This window comes from Melospiza georgiana, chromosome 1 (genome assembly GCF_028018845.1).
Source record: "Melospiza georgiana isolate bMelGeo1 chromosome 1, bMelGeo1.pri, whole genome shotgun sequence".
Classification (NCBI taxonomy): domain Eukaryota; kingdom Metazoa; phylum Chordata; class Aves; order Passeriformes; family Passerellidae; genus Melospiza; species Melospiza georgiana.
The window spans coordinates 35,447,353-35,466,537 of record NC_080430.1 but is presented as its reverse complement, the minus strand read 5'-3'; the positions used below and the strand labels follow the sequence as shown (position 1 = coordinate 35,466,537).

General features: G+C 40.0%; 1 protein-coding gene across 1 annotated transcript in view; it reads right to left on the bottom strand.

The window, feature by feature from the left end:
- Positions 1–19,185, bottom strand: part of CHN2 (chimerin 2) — a 158,963-nt gene that overhangs the window by 46,435 nt on the left and 93,343 nt on the right. The window contains exon 6 of the mRNA XM_058026149.1: positions 18,006–18,291. Coding sequence (XP_057882132.1) covers positions 18,006–18,291 — 286 coding nt within the window. The remainder of the gene's footprint in view (positions 1–18,005; positions 18,292–19,185) is intronic.

Here is a 19,185-nt window from a genome sequence, read left to right as displayed (position 1 = left end):
GAAGGAAAACCCATGGGGTAAGGATGGGGAGATATTTCAGTGCATCAGATTGGAGACAAGTCTGCTGGTTTCTCATATGATGTTTTTACCAAGATCCTTAAGTTCTTAGAATGTTAAGGCAAAATTCCTGCTGGGAGATGCTTCCGAGAGACAATTTTATACAGCAATTGAATTTGCAACCTTTGCTGCCCTTTATCACAGCTGACTGGGGTGAAATTTGTCATTTCCTCCAAGATTACTCAGAGCAACACCTGAGAACTTTGCAGGCAGAATCCCAACATAGAATCCCAATCTGAGACCTAAAATGTTGAGGCTCAACAAGTTCACTTGCTGGCAGGGAATGTAGAAGGCTGAGGAGAAACACAAAGCAGGCTGTGTTCTCAATCAGTCTGTTCTTTTTGGCTCCCAAAGTGCAGGTGCATTTAGGTTTTTCTCATGGAGCAGCTCTGAATTGCCTTCTTTCCAGTCTGGATGCCCAAGCTGTCACTGGTCTTTCTCCTCTCCCTTCCATGCTCCTCTTCCAAGAAAGCTACACATAAAAGAGCATGCCTCATGAAAAGCATCTACTTCAGGAGGGGAGACCAAGTCATCTACTGGGTTGAAAAGCCTTTCATGCACTTTTCTTCTCCCTAGAGTCACAGGAGAGCTCCCATTCCCACTTTGACTTCTGAAACAAATCAGCAAGGGCTTGAGCAGCCTTGTAGATATTGTCTGTCCTGATGTTGCTCTGATTAATCCTGCTATGACCAACACACTGTGATGTACATAATTTCCTCAGTTAATAAGGAAAAGGCTGAGATTGCCACACACTTAATGTCAGATATGAAAATACTTCCCAATGAGGGTTTCCCCCAACCAGCCTGGATGACTTTGAGGTAGTTAAAAAAGGGCAACAACAGCACCAACACTTTTCCCCTGTTTGTGTACATGAGCACACACTAAAAAAGGTGGTGTTTTTATAGAAAAAAATTATTATGGACATAGAATTCCTTAAAAATTTTGTTAAAAAAAAGGGTGTATTCCACAAAAATAATGGTCCAATTCTTCAATGCATGTTTTTAGCAGGCAGATCTTACACTAGCCTCAAGCTGATACAAGGTATTGGAGAACCAGATCAAACAGTTTCTTCATCTGGAACTTCTTTAACTTTACATAATTTTTATATTCATATATTAGTTGTATTCAACATCTACATAAAAGTTATGGTATCCATTTGGGGTCAAAATAATTAGTTTTATTTCTTAATAATCTTTTTTCTTTAAATAATGGTAAGCCAACATTTATCACAATTTATCATATTCCCTGTATATTTTAAAGGGTTGCTGTAGCTTACTGTAGCTTAGCTGGATCCAACCCTTCATTATATATTATATCTTACATATATGTCTCTAATACATGGCCATTTTGTTCTGAATTTGGAAGACTTCTTTCCACTTGTTTTTGTGCCTTCAATGTCACTTAAGACTAAAGACAGATAAGAAGGCAATTTCTGTATATTACTCAAAAATTCCCATGTTTGATCCTGAAACTTTTGAGAGTTTGTTTAGAAATGTGTACATGTTGTTTAAACGAAAAGGGAAGTCAACAGATACTAAGATCTGCCCAGACAGATATTTATTTCATATTTTTGATGTTTGGTTTTTTATCTTTGCTTCTCTGGAAGTGATGTCACTTGTCAGAAGAAATTTTTAATGCTCTGTTCCTTAGTAGCAGCAACAGGAAGTCACATTTCTTATCATGTTTCTCTTGCAACAGAATCTGGATAAACCTCAAGCCTCATTATGCCAAAATTATTTGTCATTTCACCCCTTATAAGAGATTCATGTTGCTAAAGAAGGACTGAGGCTGATCTCCTACCCTTCAGGTTAGTATCCAAACAATGGGAAAGATTTTCAAATATCCAGTGGGAAGAGGTATAAATAAAATCTGGTGCTACGCACTCTTCCTTCTCTGGGATTAGGCTGGACACCACAACACAGCTATGATAGTTATCATGTTTGGTCATCCCACAGAGAGGCAAAGGATGGGACAGGACATCAGAGCTTGGTGCTGCCTCTTCCTAAGGTCCAGACACCTGAATTTCTTCTTCTAACCATCAGCAGGAACCTGCTGCTGGAGTTTCCCCTTCACTGAAGGGTGGCAATGGCAGTAATTAAATATTTCATATCCTGGGGCAAACTGGTGGTGACTCTTTGTAGCAGCTGGTATATGGGGCTTTTAAAAAACTCAGTGGGTTTGTATTCCTGCTGCCCATCAGCTCAGGCACTGCCTCTCCTGTCCCTCTTGCCTGGTGGAAGAGCCTGAAGCATAGCCTGAGGTGACTGCAGTATTGGAACACAACGTTCAGTTTTGTTGCCTATCCCTCTGAACAGAGCAGCAGAATTTCTTCCGAAGTGACAGCACAGCAGTTGTATTTTTAACAAAATATAAAATAGAGAAAAAAATTGATTATTGCTGTGGAACATATACAGATCACATCTTTAGCTTCAACAATAGCTCCTTGTATTGAAGTGTCTCCTTCAAAAGATGTGGCATCTAACCACATCCACGGTTTCAACGTTTTTAGAGACTGTATTTCGAAATCACTCTCCCCAGCTTCTGGCTTGGACAGTCTTATACGTCAGAACAAGTTCCCTGGACTCCTTTATTACACCACCAAAAGTTCTCAAGCTTGATTTTGAGAAGAAAAAAGTAAAGCCCTGTAAAAGCAGGTAATGAGACTGAACAGAAGGGCCCAAAGCTCAGGAAGGTAAAGCTCAAAGCACCATTACCAGAGATACACCCATGAGGCCACAGCAAAGTCATAGATGTGGAAGCTGCAAAATGTTTAACTGGAAAAAGAGCATTCTATTTACTGAGTCTCTCCTAAGCACACAATGTGAAATTTTACTCAGAGTTGACAAACTGAGGTAGGGGGACCTGTTGAACCAAGGGATGAACTAAGAGCCAAAAGCTGCTACGTTCAAACCTTTGCTCCCATCTCACTGTCTGCAGCCAAAGGCTCACCACATCCCTGTGCGGCTACGTTTGATGCAAATTGCATGCTTGTCTACTCATCTCAGGGAAGATTTATTAAAGGCAAGGGAATTTGGAAATTCAAGCTTTGGCAACTAAAACTGATGAAATCTGTAGCTCTATCCCTTCTGTATTTGTCTTATGCTTACCGACAGAGATGTATTAAAAATTCTGCAGTTTTTAGGTCCAGAAGTCTGAACTATCAAGAAATCTATAAAAGTGTAATTAAGGCAAAATGTTTTGACTTTGGCATTACGCCACACAAGAACGTTCAAGGAAAAAGGCTGATGACTGAGAACAGCAAGCAAATTTTTTTCAAAGGCTTTAATGCCATTTGTGCTATTGTTTCTGTCTCTCATGGCTCCATAGTTCCTTCACAATAGCTGTCTTTTCTGTGTTTGCCACTGAGATCAATAAAGAGATGTTAATTAAAAGAAAATCTGCTGGAGGTTGTACTTTTCTGTTGGGATTTATCACAGTCTTTGGCAGCAACGCCTCACTGGCCCTGAGTACAATGCCAAAGTAGGCTTGGTCTTGGCTTGTCATGGAGACATGCCTGGGTACAACCCTGACCTTCAGTGACAGTTCCACTGGCACACGTGTGCCTCCTTAACACCTCCCCCAAAATACACCCTCCTCTACAGACTGACTTCTGCCAGCTGTCAAGTATACAAAACACCTTGGGCATCAATGTTACTATTCCAAATAAACCATCATGAGACCATATTTACAAAACAATCCTAATTACCATAGCCCCCGACACATCCCTCTTGAGCAAGACAGATCTGCACTTCTGTCCTAAAGCCCCTGTTTGTGCATCTTTGCTTTCCTGCTTTCCTTTCTGCGAACTGAAGAAGTGTCCACATGCAAAGTCTCTTGTGCAATAGCAGTGGAGATAAGGTCTTAGTGGAAGCCATGAGGAGGGATCTCACAAGATACAGATATTAATTCATGGCTACATACAGAGGTGAAGGGCAGATGGTGAAGAACTTTCCATTATTTGGTTAGCAAATGCCAATCACAACAACACAACGGGTTCTCAGTACAGAGGTCCACCAATGGACTAACTGGGCTGTCTAAAATGGCAAGGCACACAACCAGCTCAGTAATGTGGGTTCAAGTTCCACAGAATGTGCACTGATAGTGGAAGGAGAAAAGCGTCCTGTGATGCTCTGTGTGACAGTTACTTTCACCAGGCTCAGAAAAAGCAAGCCAAAAAAACCTCCAGCACTCCCCAAAAAAAGACATTCTGCTGAAAATAAAACAGACAGTTCAATGCTCATTACTGTGCATTTTGCCTGCACCTGTGTGTGGGCTGAGAATCCTTTTTACTAAGTTTCTTGCTTTTTAAATATATCACAAACACATGCACAGACAAAACATGAGGCATAGACCCTTCAGAGGCAGACTAATGTCAGCACTTCAGCCTCCTGGCTGTCAGGTCTGATCCCAAATAACCTTTTGTCTTCTTGTTCCAGCTACTAAATTACAGATCAAGTGAAAAATGTAACTATGCCCCAAAAGGCCATGGATAGCATCTTGGAATACAGTGTGTTGTGAACGGAACAACAATAATAAAAAGATAAACTAGTATTACCTGTGGTGCATGGCTAATCCAAAATGCTTTGCAGTCCCACATGAGCTATTATGAAACTGCTTCCTATTTGCCAATTTCTCTTTTTCAAGGATACAAACAGTTCCTCCCACATCCCCCTATTCCCCTGGCTCTTTTTTTAAGCCTTGTGAAAAATACATCTTCCCTACTGCAATAAATACTCAGTTATACTGTTACCAGATTCTACTGTATTGGTTTTTTCCTTGAGGATGATGCAGAACTTGTGTTTTTTAAACACCAGCTGAGAATATCAAGAATTATTTTCTATGCACAAATTTATCTGCTAATTTTTTACAAAAGGAAAAACTATAAATAGTTTATAGGAATACATTTTTTCCTCAGTTGGCTCTGGTAATGTTATATTAGATTGGAAGTGCTATCAAAAATGGAATTAACTTCTTTTTTAATTTGTTGATGGAATATTAAATATTCAAGGACTTTCTTTGCATTCTTGCACACATCTCTAAACACACAAATATTCAAAATACTAAATTATTCTTAGCACCAACTGACAAGAGAAAAGTAGGTGGTGGTGGTAGAGTGCAAACCTCCACAGTTGTTAAGCCAATTTACATACAATCAGAAAGGCTGCTGGTGGCTGAAATTTTTAATCTCTTCTTTCTTATTAGTGTCATGATTCTTACCCTTATTCAGGTACTTGAACTTGTGTTTTAAAAGGAAAATAGGCAATAAACTGGAAAAGTATTAATGTTTCAGCTACTGTCTTTTTATTTGCAGCCTTATACCTCAAATACAACTTGCAGAAGATTCAAGGTCCCCACCTCCATCTGCTAGAACCAAAGAGGGTTTTTCTGAGTCTGAGAAGATACAAATATTTATTACTCCACAGACAGCTCAGGCTGTGCTTGCTCAGGAGGCTGGCTCAGCACAGCCCCAAGGCCCTGGGCCCTGGAGATGTGCATCACCACACATTGGTGCACTTTTCTAGTCCTGGGCAGCTCTAATGAGACAGCAATGCGCCTCAGCCCATGGCTATGCAGGCTTGCTCTCATTTCAGTATCACACCTTTGTTTGAGACCATACACTTTGGCCTACTAAGAAAGAAAATGCTACAGGTACCCTAGCTATATTTTTCTTTTTTTTCTTTTTTATTTTTTTTCTCCTAATTTAATAGTTGCAAGAGCAAATTCATGAGAAATAGAACAGAGGAAATCAGAGAATGTTTTGTATTTTCTCATGAAATTCTGTGTCTGTAGCTGGATGATACACAGCTTGTATGTGGAGAAGGAAACAAGACATGGAATTGAGAGCTCTTTAAAAAAACCACACATGGAAAAATACCCTACAAAGTATCATGTGGAAATTATATGAATCCTGCATTGAATGTGGTGTCTCATAAAAAGCAAGTTATATCACATGATGACTTGACTCTGTTCAACTGGGATTCTGCCAGCCCACAAAGAAACTACAATCCAGACTTTTCTCTTAATTCCTAGTACTTTGAGGTCTATGAGGAACCAAATCAGGTGAATAATATCCTTGAAAATACTCTCTTTAGTCCAATCTCTGGCAGTATACTTCAATTTCAGCCATTCTGGAAGTGCCTTAAGCTCTGTCTGCAAATTCACTTGGCTTCAACTTTGGCAATGCATTATAGACCAGATGGATTTAGGAAAGTCCACTAATTGGATTGATCAAATTAAAGAAAGAACAAGAGAGAAATAAAGAAAAAAATATTTTTCCTCTACTTCCTAAAATATACAAAAAAATAGAATTAATTTATTTGAAACAGTTTCCCAGGTGTCTCTCTATGTACTCAGGTTGCAAACCACAGTTTAATGAATGCAGCCTGGCAGCAATCAGGGATGAAGCCATGGACATGCAGGACAGCTGCTCACTGTCCAAACTATGTGCTGCTCTATTAGTACTATCCTGAGGCCTGCAAAAATAACAGACATAAAACCCTTTACAGAATATGGGCATCAGAACTACTGAAAATGGAAACAGGCATAAATTCATCTTTGTGGTACAAACCACTAAGACTCTCCTGATGCCTGAGCACAGATGCTTTGGATGCAGTTTTGATGTCCTAATGCAAGCTGTTAAAATCATAGAATCACAGAATGGCTTGGGTTGGAGGGGACTTAAAGATCGCCTAAATCCAACAGCAGGCATGTCTGGGGCACACCTAGAGTAAAGCAAGGAGAGGATCTATCTCCATAATCTTGTTCCTATGGCAAAGTCTATTTTCCACACTTCTCAGCACTGGCATAATGAGCACATCCCTACATATTTAGCTCCCTTTTTATATGGCAAACCTTGTTTGTTGGTCTAACACTCTACAGTTCTGTCAGCTCAGGTCCATACCTGAGTTATGGCAGAGCAGACTGACAGACAATAGCATTCATCCCAGAATTTTGGCTGGTGGGGCACCTACAACTCCCTTCCAGGGGAGCTGCAAAAACCTGTGCAATCAGCAATATGGATATCTCCTGCATGAACAAAGTTCATCTTCACAGTATCTGCAGTTAGTCCAAAGGATCTCTTTGTCAACTTTGAGCAGGCAAAATGAACAGTATTTTTTTTGTAGAGGCTAAGTGCTCTGCCATGGTGATGACTGTGGTCCTGGCTTTTCTCAAGGATGAACTGTGTGAAAAGGTTTTTTTTCACACAACAGAAGACAGCTGCATTTATTCTTTCAGCAACAGAGAAGCAACAGCATATATTAAAACTGCAGCCTGGCTGATGTAAAACGTGTCACACAGACATGCAGAATAAAAACGTATTTTCTGCTAGTAAGTATTTAGCCCTAATCATTGCATGCCATTACTTTAAAATTTCAGCTCTGAAATCAAAAGCTGTGCTTTTCGTTCACATAAAAATAAATGTGTGCTTGATTTGAATTTTTAAATACTTTACATATTGCCACATCAGCTTTTCAGATAAGTAAAACAAGTAAATCATATGATGTCTTTGCATATTAACCCCTGCCACTATTTACATAAGTCCTCTGAGACTGGACCCCTCTGTAGGACCATCTCCATGTACACACCTATTCCTTACAGCACTGCATTTCACAATCTGTTTTAAAACAAAAGTGAATTTGAGAGGCTAAAGACTAACTCTAAGGCTGAAGTAAGCAATGGTGTTGTTGTGCCACATTTTTTAAGAACAAGATGAATGCCTGTTGTCAAAAAAAGGCATTGGGTGGTCATGTTCCCATGAAACCACTCATTGCACAAGCACAAATGGGTGTCAGCAGTGCAAGATACCCTAAGTCAGTCCCCAGAAACTCTTAAGTAAACATGCCACCTAGTGTTTGATTGTGACAATTTTATTCATAAATCATCTTGATTGATTCCTCCCAAGCTGTTCCCTGCAAGTCTAGGTTGTATAGAGTCTAGGCAGATTTATCTGGAAATGCTTTCTCCAGATTTGCCCCCTCCCTCCCCCACAAAAAGCCCTGTCTCAACTTCTGCTTTGCTCCCGATAAACTCTGTCAAGCTACACTCCTAGCCCGTCCTTTTTTGAGGAGCCCACAGCTCAGACTGCCATGAGCAATGCAGAAGGCACTGAAAAGGGACCTCAGAGGGTCATCTCTGCTGTCAAGGTCCCAGACAAGCCTGACAGACTTGTCAGAAAAGCTGCTTTGTACCACCTGCCAAATGGCACCTGGCACAGACAAGCTTCCCACATCTCCCTGCCTGACGGTACTGGGCACAATTATTCACCTGAGAAGGTGAAGCACTGTTTCTGCCTTACAGCTTGCCAAAAGTGATGAGTCACCAAAGCTATAGGTACTGGTTTGATAGATGGAACCAGCAGAAGATCAGGGAATGCTGCTTTCAAAGTATAACATCTTCAAAAGCAGAAGATAATTTCCCTTGAAGACATGGCAATCTCCTCCTTTGTCACCTCCAGTTCCTGTCCAATAGTGACACACCTGGCTTAAATGCAAACAATGCTCCCAAAAGAAGAGCTACTGCATATATGTGGCTTGACTCCCTTCTATGCACTTAAAAACCACCAAATTCTCCTCTTACAAATCCTAATGAGGTTCTCTTGATGCTTCTGTCATGGATGCTCATTATGCTCCTAGGGATTAAATTCCTGTACTGAGTGACATCATAGTTCAAACTGTCCTGAGTTTTTGGTAATGTCTTGTTTGCACTTTTTCCAGATCAATAGAAATCTTAAATCAAACTCCTGTTCCTGCAGTACTTCATCAGCCACTTTCCCCCAGCTCATCAAGTTGCTGTCTATCTCTATTCTCTGCTTGAAATTCCTCTACCTATTTTTGGTCTGTGTAACTATGTTCATGAGCCAACCAAATTTGAATTAATGTCAAGAGTGCAGTTTCATGAGAGATTGTACTACTTTACTAAAAATCCAATTATTCTGCATCTGCTGCATTCTTTTCACTCGGTACTTTTGTAAATCTATCAAAAAGGCAATCAAGTCTAACTGGCAGCATTCCTTCTTTATAACCATGCTGACGACTGTGTGCAGTCCCACTGATCTCCAGGGCTGGGAATGCATTAAAAGGAAGAGCCCACTGTTACCATTTGTACTTGTCACTCCACAGCATCCTCTTTTCCAAATATAAGCAGTTTTTATAACTAGTTCCTGAACTTTGGAGTCCAACCTCAGCTGAGAGCAGTCAACAGCACTGTGGCCACTACCAGCTGTCTCCTGGCCAGGCTGCTGCCTTCCCCTGCCTGGCAGAGCCATCAAGCTCTGTTAACTGAGACTGTGCCCAACTTTCTGCTGCTGACCCAGCCTAAAGGTGACCAGGGAGATACCTGCACCTGGATTCCCGGTATCCCAGCTGCAGGATGTGGATGCAGGCTGCTAACCTGTGTCTCTGTGGTGAGAGACCAGATGAAAGAGGACACCAGGATTGTGGCTGCAGTTAGTGCCTCACTGGTGCAGTGGCAATTCTGAACTGAAGGCTGAATGTCCCCTTGTCCCAGGGGGAGGAATCAAATAACTGGTCCTACTTTAGTACATTGTCTTCATCTAGCCAAGATGAACCAGAGCCTAGATAATATATTTTCAGACACAGAAAACCATAGAGAAATAGGATTAGAGGGTACTGTGAGATGTTTTTCTCCTGCCTGCCTCAGGTACCCACGCTATCTGTGCCATTTCTGCCAGATGTTTTCTAATATGTTTCTATGCCTTCTGATGAGGGAGATTTTGTCACCCCCTCAGGCGCTCTAGCCCAGCATTTCATTATTCTTTCTTTTCTCCCTTAACAGCTAACCTGCAATGCTTATCACTGTATTTCAGTCCTATCATTTCTTGTCATATTCAGCATGAACACAGAGGACAGGTTATTTTTTGCCTTATAATTAACCAAGCCAATGTATGACCTAGACACGCACATCGCTTAAAATACTTATTTTCTAATCAAAATATAAAGGAAAATTACTACTCACAACCTAAATACTCTCTTTTTAACACTAATTCTGAGTCCTCCACTACCAGAAATTAATCTCTTTCTTATATTTAAGAAGTTGAACACTTGTCTTCCAATATCAAAACATGGCAGTTTAAAGGCACTTGTAAAATTTTAGTGCCTATTCCTACAAGATAATTAAGTATAGATTTTTATTTAAAAAATGCCTTTTCATTTTCCAATGGCTAGACAAATGAAATGTTTATCCTAAAGGCTCCATCCCAATCACTGCAGAAGTTTGTTTATATAAATTGAATGCCATCAAACTGTGTAAAGAGTATAAAAGCCAAGATAATATACTCTCATGTAAGCTTTTATTTTTAGTACATCAAACTAAGCATGGTTTTTATGTAACAAACATTTAGCTTTAGTAGAATTATTAATAAGATCATAAGAGGAACATACCCCAGAGAAAAGGATTAATTCATGAATTTGATAGAGCCTACCTGCAGATAGACAGAACTGCAGGTTCTGTTTCTTGAAGAAACAAGTGGCGTTTGCCTTAGGAGTACTATAAGCACTTCTGGTGTATTGAAAAATTTTTAATACTAAACTGAAATTCTTATCTGAGCAAATTTCAACCTAATTGTGACGTTCACATTGTTTCCATTTGGCTGTCTTTCTAAAACACTGGATTGGAAAACACCATGATGGTATCAAACTGGATATTTACCTTTGCTCCATATGCTTAGCAACGCCCTGAACTGCTCCAAGACTCAGTGAAATCCTTAGGGGTCTTCCCCTTAATTCAGCAGCATATGGATCAGATTATACCCATTGCATCATGTCATTTCTGTAAGTCAGTATTGTATCCAACTTACAAGTTCTCTTCAGGCATAATCATATCACTTATTCTGCTTGAGGCAAAAGTCATGAATTCTAAGCTGACAGTAATAACATAAACCAGGAACCTGGAGAGATGTTGACAGTTCAGAGAAGCAATGTAAGCAAACACTTTGCTATGGAACCTCTCTTTCTCTCGATTCCCTTAATTTACACTACTGGTATAATTGATAAGAATTATTCCTTTCAAAAATCCTTCTTTAATCAGTCAAAATAGTTAGGAGTTCCACAGTCAACTACTGTCTATTTTCCCTAAACATAGACAGCCAGAGGGAAGGAGTTGAAGCAGAAGCTTTCCACTATTTTACTTTGGCAGCTTTTTAATTTTTATTTCTTATATAGTGTCTATTTTATATTTATGATGTACTAAATAAACAAAAAGCCGCAGAGACGCGGCTGGAAAATACAAAAGAATGCCAACACTGAAGGGCAAAAGAAAATTATCAGCTGAATATAATTTTGGTATGATGCTGTTTGTAATTTGAAATAAAAAATTATTAAAAAATATATGCTGGTAGACCTACTGTATTGATATAAACTCCTCCTTGCTGTGCTATAATACCAATGAGTATTCTGGATGGAATCACTCCTGAATTGCTAACAGTTATTCAAAGAGAGTCAGCTATGTAGTTAAGTACTCGTGTCAAGGCACGCTACAATTAAGTACGTACGTGTGGTAACCTGTGTGTAGAATGTTACTCTTGCAGGACAGGCCTGAGTGACTGATGAAAGGAATTCATTACTCCCAAAGTCATTTTGATGTATTAGTTTGTTGCTTCTAGCAGCAAAAATGCCACACACCTTTTATCACTGCATGTATTACTTAACCCTGCAGATAAAGGCCCCCTTTGTGTACAGGATTTATGTTGCTTTTTATCAGTGTGCTGTCTGAGCATCTTCTGAGAAAAATCAGTTCTGCCAGGGAGAAGTCCCTTGTGAATTCTGTGGCCATGCATACAGGAGTGTGACTGTAACCACTAATAAAAGACAATGGTGGGCTGTTAACATCCATGTAGAACTGAGCACTTTAATTTTTTCTGACCAAGCATGCTGCAAAAACAAGGGAGCTGAGGGCAATGTAAAATACACCACATCAAATTATCAGTGCCTTTCCAGCCCAGAGCCTTTCCAGCCCAGGAACAGATGCTTCTGCTTCCTACCTTCTTAACCCCAGGATCTGCTGCTGGGGCAGCACTGTACCCTGCAGCCCTCCTGTGGAAGGAAATGCTCAACATCTGGATAGACATCCTAGCAGAGAATTAAACACTGTCTAGAAACCTGTAATAGGATCATTAGAGGTTTAGAGGAGCTGCAGAATGGGAAGAATAATGAATAAATGAAAGACTGAAAAGATTTCTTTATTGTTGGCTAATAGCAGTACCTGTAGAAAATTCAATAAAGAGACAAAAATGGAGCTGCAAGATGAGGCTAAAAAGCCTTGAGAAAGGGATGTGGTGTGAATAACAATTGAAAAGTGTCAAATATCTACAAAAATTGAACCAAATCATAGGTTGTTTTAAAATTGACTGCCTCTTGTACAATTTTGATGTAAGAAAAACAGCAATGCCCTTAAAAATTTAGTTCTATAACCAGATTACATCTCCAGTTAAGGGATGTTGGAGAATAGTCCTTCCTGGAAGTCTTGCATTTTCTTCTATGGGAAACTGTGTGTGAGCAGCATGACTAATGAGGACAGCAATATCAACTTCTAGCAAAGTTATTCTTCCTTTTCTGTCACCTTTGCCTTAATAGGAATAGCTTTCTTATCTGTCTATTACTTGTGCGCTATTTTCTGCCACAGAAATCTACAGCATCCCAGACTTCATAATATGCGAATCATTTCAGCTCTTTAGTTCTAGCTGCAATATTAACTGTGGGCTCTGTCATTTGCACTTCAATGTCTAGTGATGAGTTCCACCCAAACAGATACAGAGAGGTTGCCATGTCAAACAGCAACACAGAGTTTTCTGCACTGTCCCGCTGTTAAGTGCGAACAGCTCGCTCTTGGTTTAGCTCAAACTCTGCCCTGCTCTGTGCAGGCCATCACTGCTAAATGCCTCATGCTGCTTCTGGCATGTGCTTGGAGCCAGAGAGGGAACAAGCAGTGCAGCCCAGGCTGCAAGCAAACTCATATTTCATGTACAACCGGTATGTTTGAACCGACTGAGCCAGATCCGACCAGGAGAGAAGGTGATGGGAGCTTTGCCAGGACCCAAGCAAGCAGAGACCTGGCACAGGAAAAAGCCTTCCTTAATCTTTACTGCACTTACAACAGTTTGTCCTCTTTCACATAGATTAAGATCATTCTTTTTGCAAACACTTTAAGCTCAAATGCTGCCAAGGGTTTTCTTTAACTCCAGCCTGCCCTTCTCATCAGACCAGCACAGCAAAGAAACAAGTTGTGGGGCGCAGCCTTTGTCTGACACAGGGCACTGTGTCACAGCATCCAGGTCTCACCCAGGGACAGGGTGGTTGCAGGAATGGGATGGGAACTGCAAGAGCAGGGAACCAGGATGGCTTCTCCATCAGCAACTGGGACAGCTTTTACCTGATCAGAGCATTAATGAAACTTCAGCTTGTATTTACCTCCCATATTTCAATTCTTCAAATATATTTTCCAAATTACACTTGCTGAGGTGGGATTAGAAAGGGGTATTATTTTCTCCCTGTCTGTGGCACAAAGACTGCTGACTCAGTAAGGATAGCATTTGCAGGGAAATGCAATAGCAATAAATGTTTCAGAAATACATATTTCACTGACAGATTACTGCAATTTTTTTCACTCCTATATGTGAAGATTAATTGCTTACAGCAGGTTACATTTCTCCTACATTCACCATTAACTCGAACTACTGGTAATTAATTACAGGCTGCACCAGTACCAGGTACTTATCTGCCCTACATTCTCTGGTATGTGTTCATTTGCCCCAAGTACAGCGTTCCATAAGCAGAGCAAACATAAAGCAGGTGATCACAACTTTCCCAAGCTTAAATCACAACTCTAAACAGACAACATGTGATCACCAAATTTTCTGGCATAAAAAACTCTATCCAAAATCCTTGTTGAACCTGGATCCCATTAAAATGACAATTGCCTGCCCTGCTAAGAAAGAATCTGCAGCATGCTGTTCCCCTCACAACACTTCATTCCTAAAAATCATTGCAGTTCCTTTCAGATTAAAGATCTGTTACACTATTCAGGCTTAAATTTGGAATTTGTGTCCACAAATCAAGCACCTCTTCAAAATCAGACAGGAATAACTTTTGGATGAAACACCAGCATTAAGTATCTTAGAGCATAAATTTTTCTTAGGCCTGATATAAAAAAATGTTGGATAAAAAAAGCACGAACAACAACAGCTTAATCCAGCCCAATTATCACATCCCCTTCTGGAATGGGCATGACTCCACTAATTACAACCTCAAAGAAATTATCATTATGGGAACAGACAAGAACCCCAGGCAGTACCAAGGCATCTCATCCGAGTGCTGGCTTCTCCTGCCAGCCTGTGCCTTGGTGGCCCCCCTCTGCCAACCCACCCCACGGAAGGGTGGCACTGGGGCGACACTGAATAACCCCTGCTGCCATCCTGGGAGGTGACAGAACAGACAGACGCCCTGGACGCTGTTAACAAACCCACGGAGGAGATGAATGCCTTCAGCTGCACTTTCACACTCTGGAATTAGCTTCAGTATGAGACAAAATCTCACTTGTAAAGAGCCTAATTTCTTAGAAGAGAGTGATGGTGCTTAACCTTGGAGCACTGAATTCTCATCCTCCTCTTGAGAAATAATGGAAATTTCTGTCCTGCATGTCTGGCTTCCCCCCATCATTTCTGGATCATTCAAAACACTCTAGACAGCATTTTCAAATGAAACAGCCCAATAATCTTATTTTTTAATATTTTGCCTGTTCGGCTGGCCAGAGGAAAAAAACATGAATGATTTTTCACACAATCAGCAAAGAATTTACTTTGCAGAAAAACGCCATACTGAATATTCATTATCTTAGTTCTAGGTTTCTGAAATTTACTGGAGTTACTGAAGTGGGTGAAAGTTGTGATTTGTGGGAAAATCATGGCCTTTGTTTAAAATGCTGTACATCAGCCCCAAGCAAAATGTCTGATAGAACTCTCACTGAACTACCACTTTCCTGTAATATTCTTCTATTTTAGAGGATTTCTAAAGTTTCTATAAAAACAAACATGAAATTCTTTTTATCCCTGTTTTATCCTCATTTGTTAGTACTGACAAGGCTTGATAATTCACCAGTTTATTCCAATGCCCAGTCCATATTTTATCTGAGGCTACTGTGAGTAAGAAAATGGAAGATTACCGATGAGTCTCTGCTACCAAACCTCTCATGACTTTCCCCGGGAGCATTTGAATCAAAAGCAGCCATGGTAGGCTTCATCATACAGACTTCTGTGAGCTTTTTTTTAAAGTTGATAATATTTTAGTTGATGTAATCCTTTTTTTTCCCCCACAGATTTGCATGAGATGATGGAAAACTACTGCTACTGGTAGAGAAGCCCACTGGGAGTCCTAATCATCAATATCAAGGCTTCAGCTGCTACACCAGGTCTTCAGCCTGAGCAGATGCCCTTGTCTATTTAGGCCCACTCCTCTTATAGCTGTGATTGCTCCTATTCCTCCTGGCAAGTAAAATATGTTAGAAACAGCTGCTCTTCCTCCTTCTGCTTTTCCCCTCTGTGGGAGGAAGGCAGAGAGGGTTCCAACAGTGTAGTTGCTTAGCTGAAGCCAGCTATTTTTACACGACAGCACAGCCACAGAGCCCAGCCTTGCAGGCTGCTCCTGCCTGCACGTACAGAAATCTAGATGAGCACAAGTCCTTGTAGGCCAAGGACCTGTCTTTCACATTAGAAACACCTCAGAGACAAATAAACCTCTAAACACATCTCATTCAGCAGCAATACAAAAGAGGACCTAACACAATCATTAATGAGGTCCAGAGGTGTGTTTTCACTATTGCCAGCGCATTACATCAACTCCAAACATTTTTAAGCACAGGTACTTGGAACTAAGAATGCAGCGCTTTCTCACATTAAGCCAATAAAATAGTTTTTTCAGCTATTATCATGGAAGAGTCTTGTGCTGCATTTCTATTCATATGAAGTAGATCAGGTAGCAGATGTGGCAGAAAATTCACTTATTTTTTCTCCTGGCTGAGTCAGTTTTAATCTGGAGTTGTTTGCTAGTGTCACCTATTGTGTAGCTGCAGAAAACCATACATCAATAAAAAGGTAGTGGTGAAGGCGAGAGGCCAGGGATCCCTTCCACAAAGGTTTGCCTTCTGCTGGTCTAAAAGGGTTTTTGCAATGCCTACTTAAAACTGCCCAACCTGAAGGATGGCAAGCACAACACAAAACATAATCTGTTATGGAATATTTGGTACTAGAGTAAGCCCCTCTAAAGCCTTTGAGAACACTTGGAGAATAACAGAAGTCTTGCTCCTAAACTGCAAAGACTGTAAGTAAAACTAAACACAATTTTGAAACTGTACTTTTCCTTGTACAGATCAAATTCTTCTGATTTCCTAGAGAATGTAGCATGGTTTTCTATTGCCATGATTGCTTTATTACACTACATGCATGCAATAATATTTGCAATCATCCCAGTAATGACCCAGTTCCAGACCACCCTCTGGACCATTCCCTTACTTACACAGAAACACCTACACCAAAAAATCTGTCACAGTGCACTGTGTCTACTTCTTATTGTGCATCAAATAAAGTAAAAATTTCCTTTTTTATGGCTGTCATAGCATTTAAAATCACCCAGTGTCCAATCACAGAAATCAACTGAACGAGTATCTCAATGGCATTTATTCCTTTTGGGTATTACAACACCATTCAACTGAACCAAAAACTGCCATCACCAGTGGATTTATTTTGAAATAAAATGTGAATGGAGGACTTGTTATGCCCTTCTCCAAAGGCTTTCCCTGCATCAGTATGCCTTCCCTAAAAAATGTCATTGTCAATGGAATTGATTTGTTATAGAGGATGAATAGGTTTACATGTCAGGTCAGTTACTCAAGCAATTATTATTACTGAGAAATCCAAACCAGTAAATAATCAGCCAATGGGTATACGTGAGCCCAATGGATGATCCTGCGAGAAATGCCCTCGAGACACGAGGATACATATAAAAAAGTTGATCTCTTCTATACTCGCCATGACTATATGACAGGAAATTCACTCACTGCTTTCCAAATAAAAACTGGCTCTAGTTCCCAACTAGCTGGCCAGCACACTGAACACTAAAATCAAGTCACTCTGCAGAAGTATGCTTAACAAATGTCAGTAAGTCAATTCAGCTCAAGGACCAGACTCAAAAACAAAGTTTTGTTTGACAGCTCTTGCTGCCATACCACCTGGGAAATGAAAATATCCACATGTCACTGCTTACAAGGCTGTTTCTCATATGTAAAATAATTTCTAATTTTAAATCTTCAGATGGCTGCTAACTGCACAAAATTCTCAGTTTATCATCATGTAAGTCCTAGTCCATACAACGTTTTGGGATACGAGCGTATATAAGAGAAGGAGATCAAGCAAAGCCCACTTAAAATGAGAAGAGCGAGAAGAAATGGAGGCAAACAGGCAACATCCCAATTTCAGATCCATGAGAAGGAAAGAAAACACACAGTATCCCAATCTGAGACCCATCCACCAAAGGCTTGTCAGAGAAGAGGAGCTTTCAACCCCGTGCAGAAAGATAACAAACTTGAGCTGTGGTGAAGGGTCGGTGGGAACGGGATTCATAACCCTGCTGTGGAAAATGCTTGAGTATATGCATGGACAAATATAACCTGTGACCAACTGAGATGCAGCTCCTAAGGTAAAGGGTATATACCCATATATTTCCATGGTGAAAGCATTTATATTTGGTACTTATTAGAAAGTTTTTATCATATGCTCCAGTCAAACATTAGTTGGGACCCAAGGTGATATTAACTTTGCAGGGGGATAGCAATACTTATTAAAGTACAGGAAAATAGAAACAGGTCCTCTGAGAAAACTTTTTCTTCTCAGGTTTGATAGAAAGACTCCTATTAATTAAAAAAATTTTAAACAGAATACTTACCTTTTCAACAGGAGTATTTTCTTCACTTGTTACACTTGCTTTTCTTGATTCATTTTTTGTTCTGCTCAGCCTCCGGGACACTTTTTCTCTAAGCAAAGTGGCATATCCAATGTGCTCATATATGGGGTTTGTTGTCATTTTGGAAATATACTCAGAAGCCTTTGTTTCTATGTACAATGTTATCAAGCCATCTGTAACCAGATCATGGATTGATTCAAATCTCTTCTCCCCAACAAAGTGCTTCCCATCGTAGAACAACCTGTAGTTTAAGGTCTGATTACCAAATCTGCAAAAACCAGAAAATAAAAGAGGGAGAGAAGAAAGAAAGAGAGAATTCAGTGAAGGCTCTTCCATCATGAAGCATTTTTGAGATGCAGAAAGCAGGTGCTTAACCACATATGGGCATATTTACAGTAAATGAAGAGATGGACATCTACCAAGTAATCAAAATCCTAAGGGTCTGAATCAGGCTCTGTCAGGAAGCCAGGGAGGCCAAGCTCCTAATTCAGGGCCGAATTAAATATACAAAGTTCTGTGGGAAAACTCTAGCCCTATTTACAGCAGGTGTAACCCACTGGAATTTTTTAAGTGTTTTAATAATCCAGGTGCTGTAGTAGCACATTCCGTTTGTGACACAGGTTGGAATCCCATCACTGATTAAAGCATTCAAAGATACACTATTGAGTTAAATGGTCCTTACATTGCATCAAAACTGCATGTCTGCAAATTTTGTTGGGACTTCAAATCACATGGTTTAAGCCTTTTATGTTTCACCCAGATTTTTCATATAAAATCTCAATTTATAATTAAATTCAGTTTTTGATTCTACAAATAATTATCCAGATGGAGTTAGAAAACGTTGTTTCATCAAAACAATAGGCATTTTGCCATAATTCTTATACTTTATTATTTTTTTTATTCTTCATTTTGAAATCTCCTCCAAAACTAAAAAAAAACGTGTTTGTTCTTTTTCAGCTGACACAAATTGATTTTAATTTACACCACTTTTTAGTTGGCATGACTCACCAGCTTTTCCAGCTTTACCATCTGCACATCAATACAAATTCTAAGCGTGATTTCAGCACTGTATCACAGCTACTTGGGCTAACTCCTCAAAGGATTTTTCTTTCTGTCTTACTAGCAGAAGGGTAAAAATGCAGACTTGTAGTTTGTGTATATC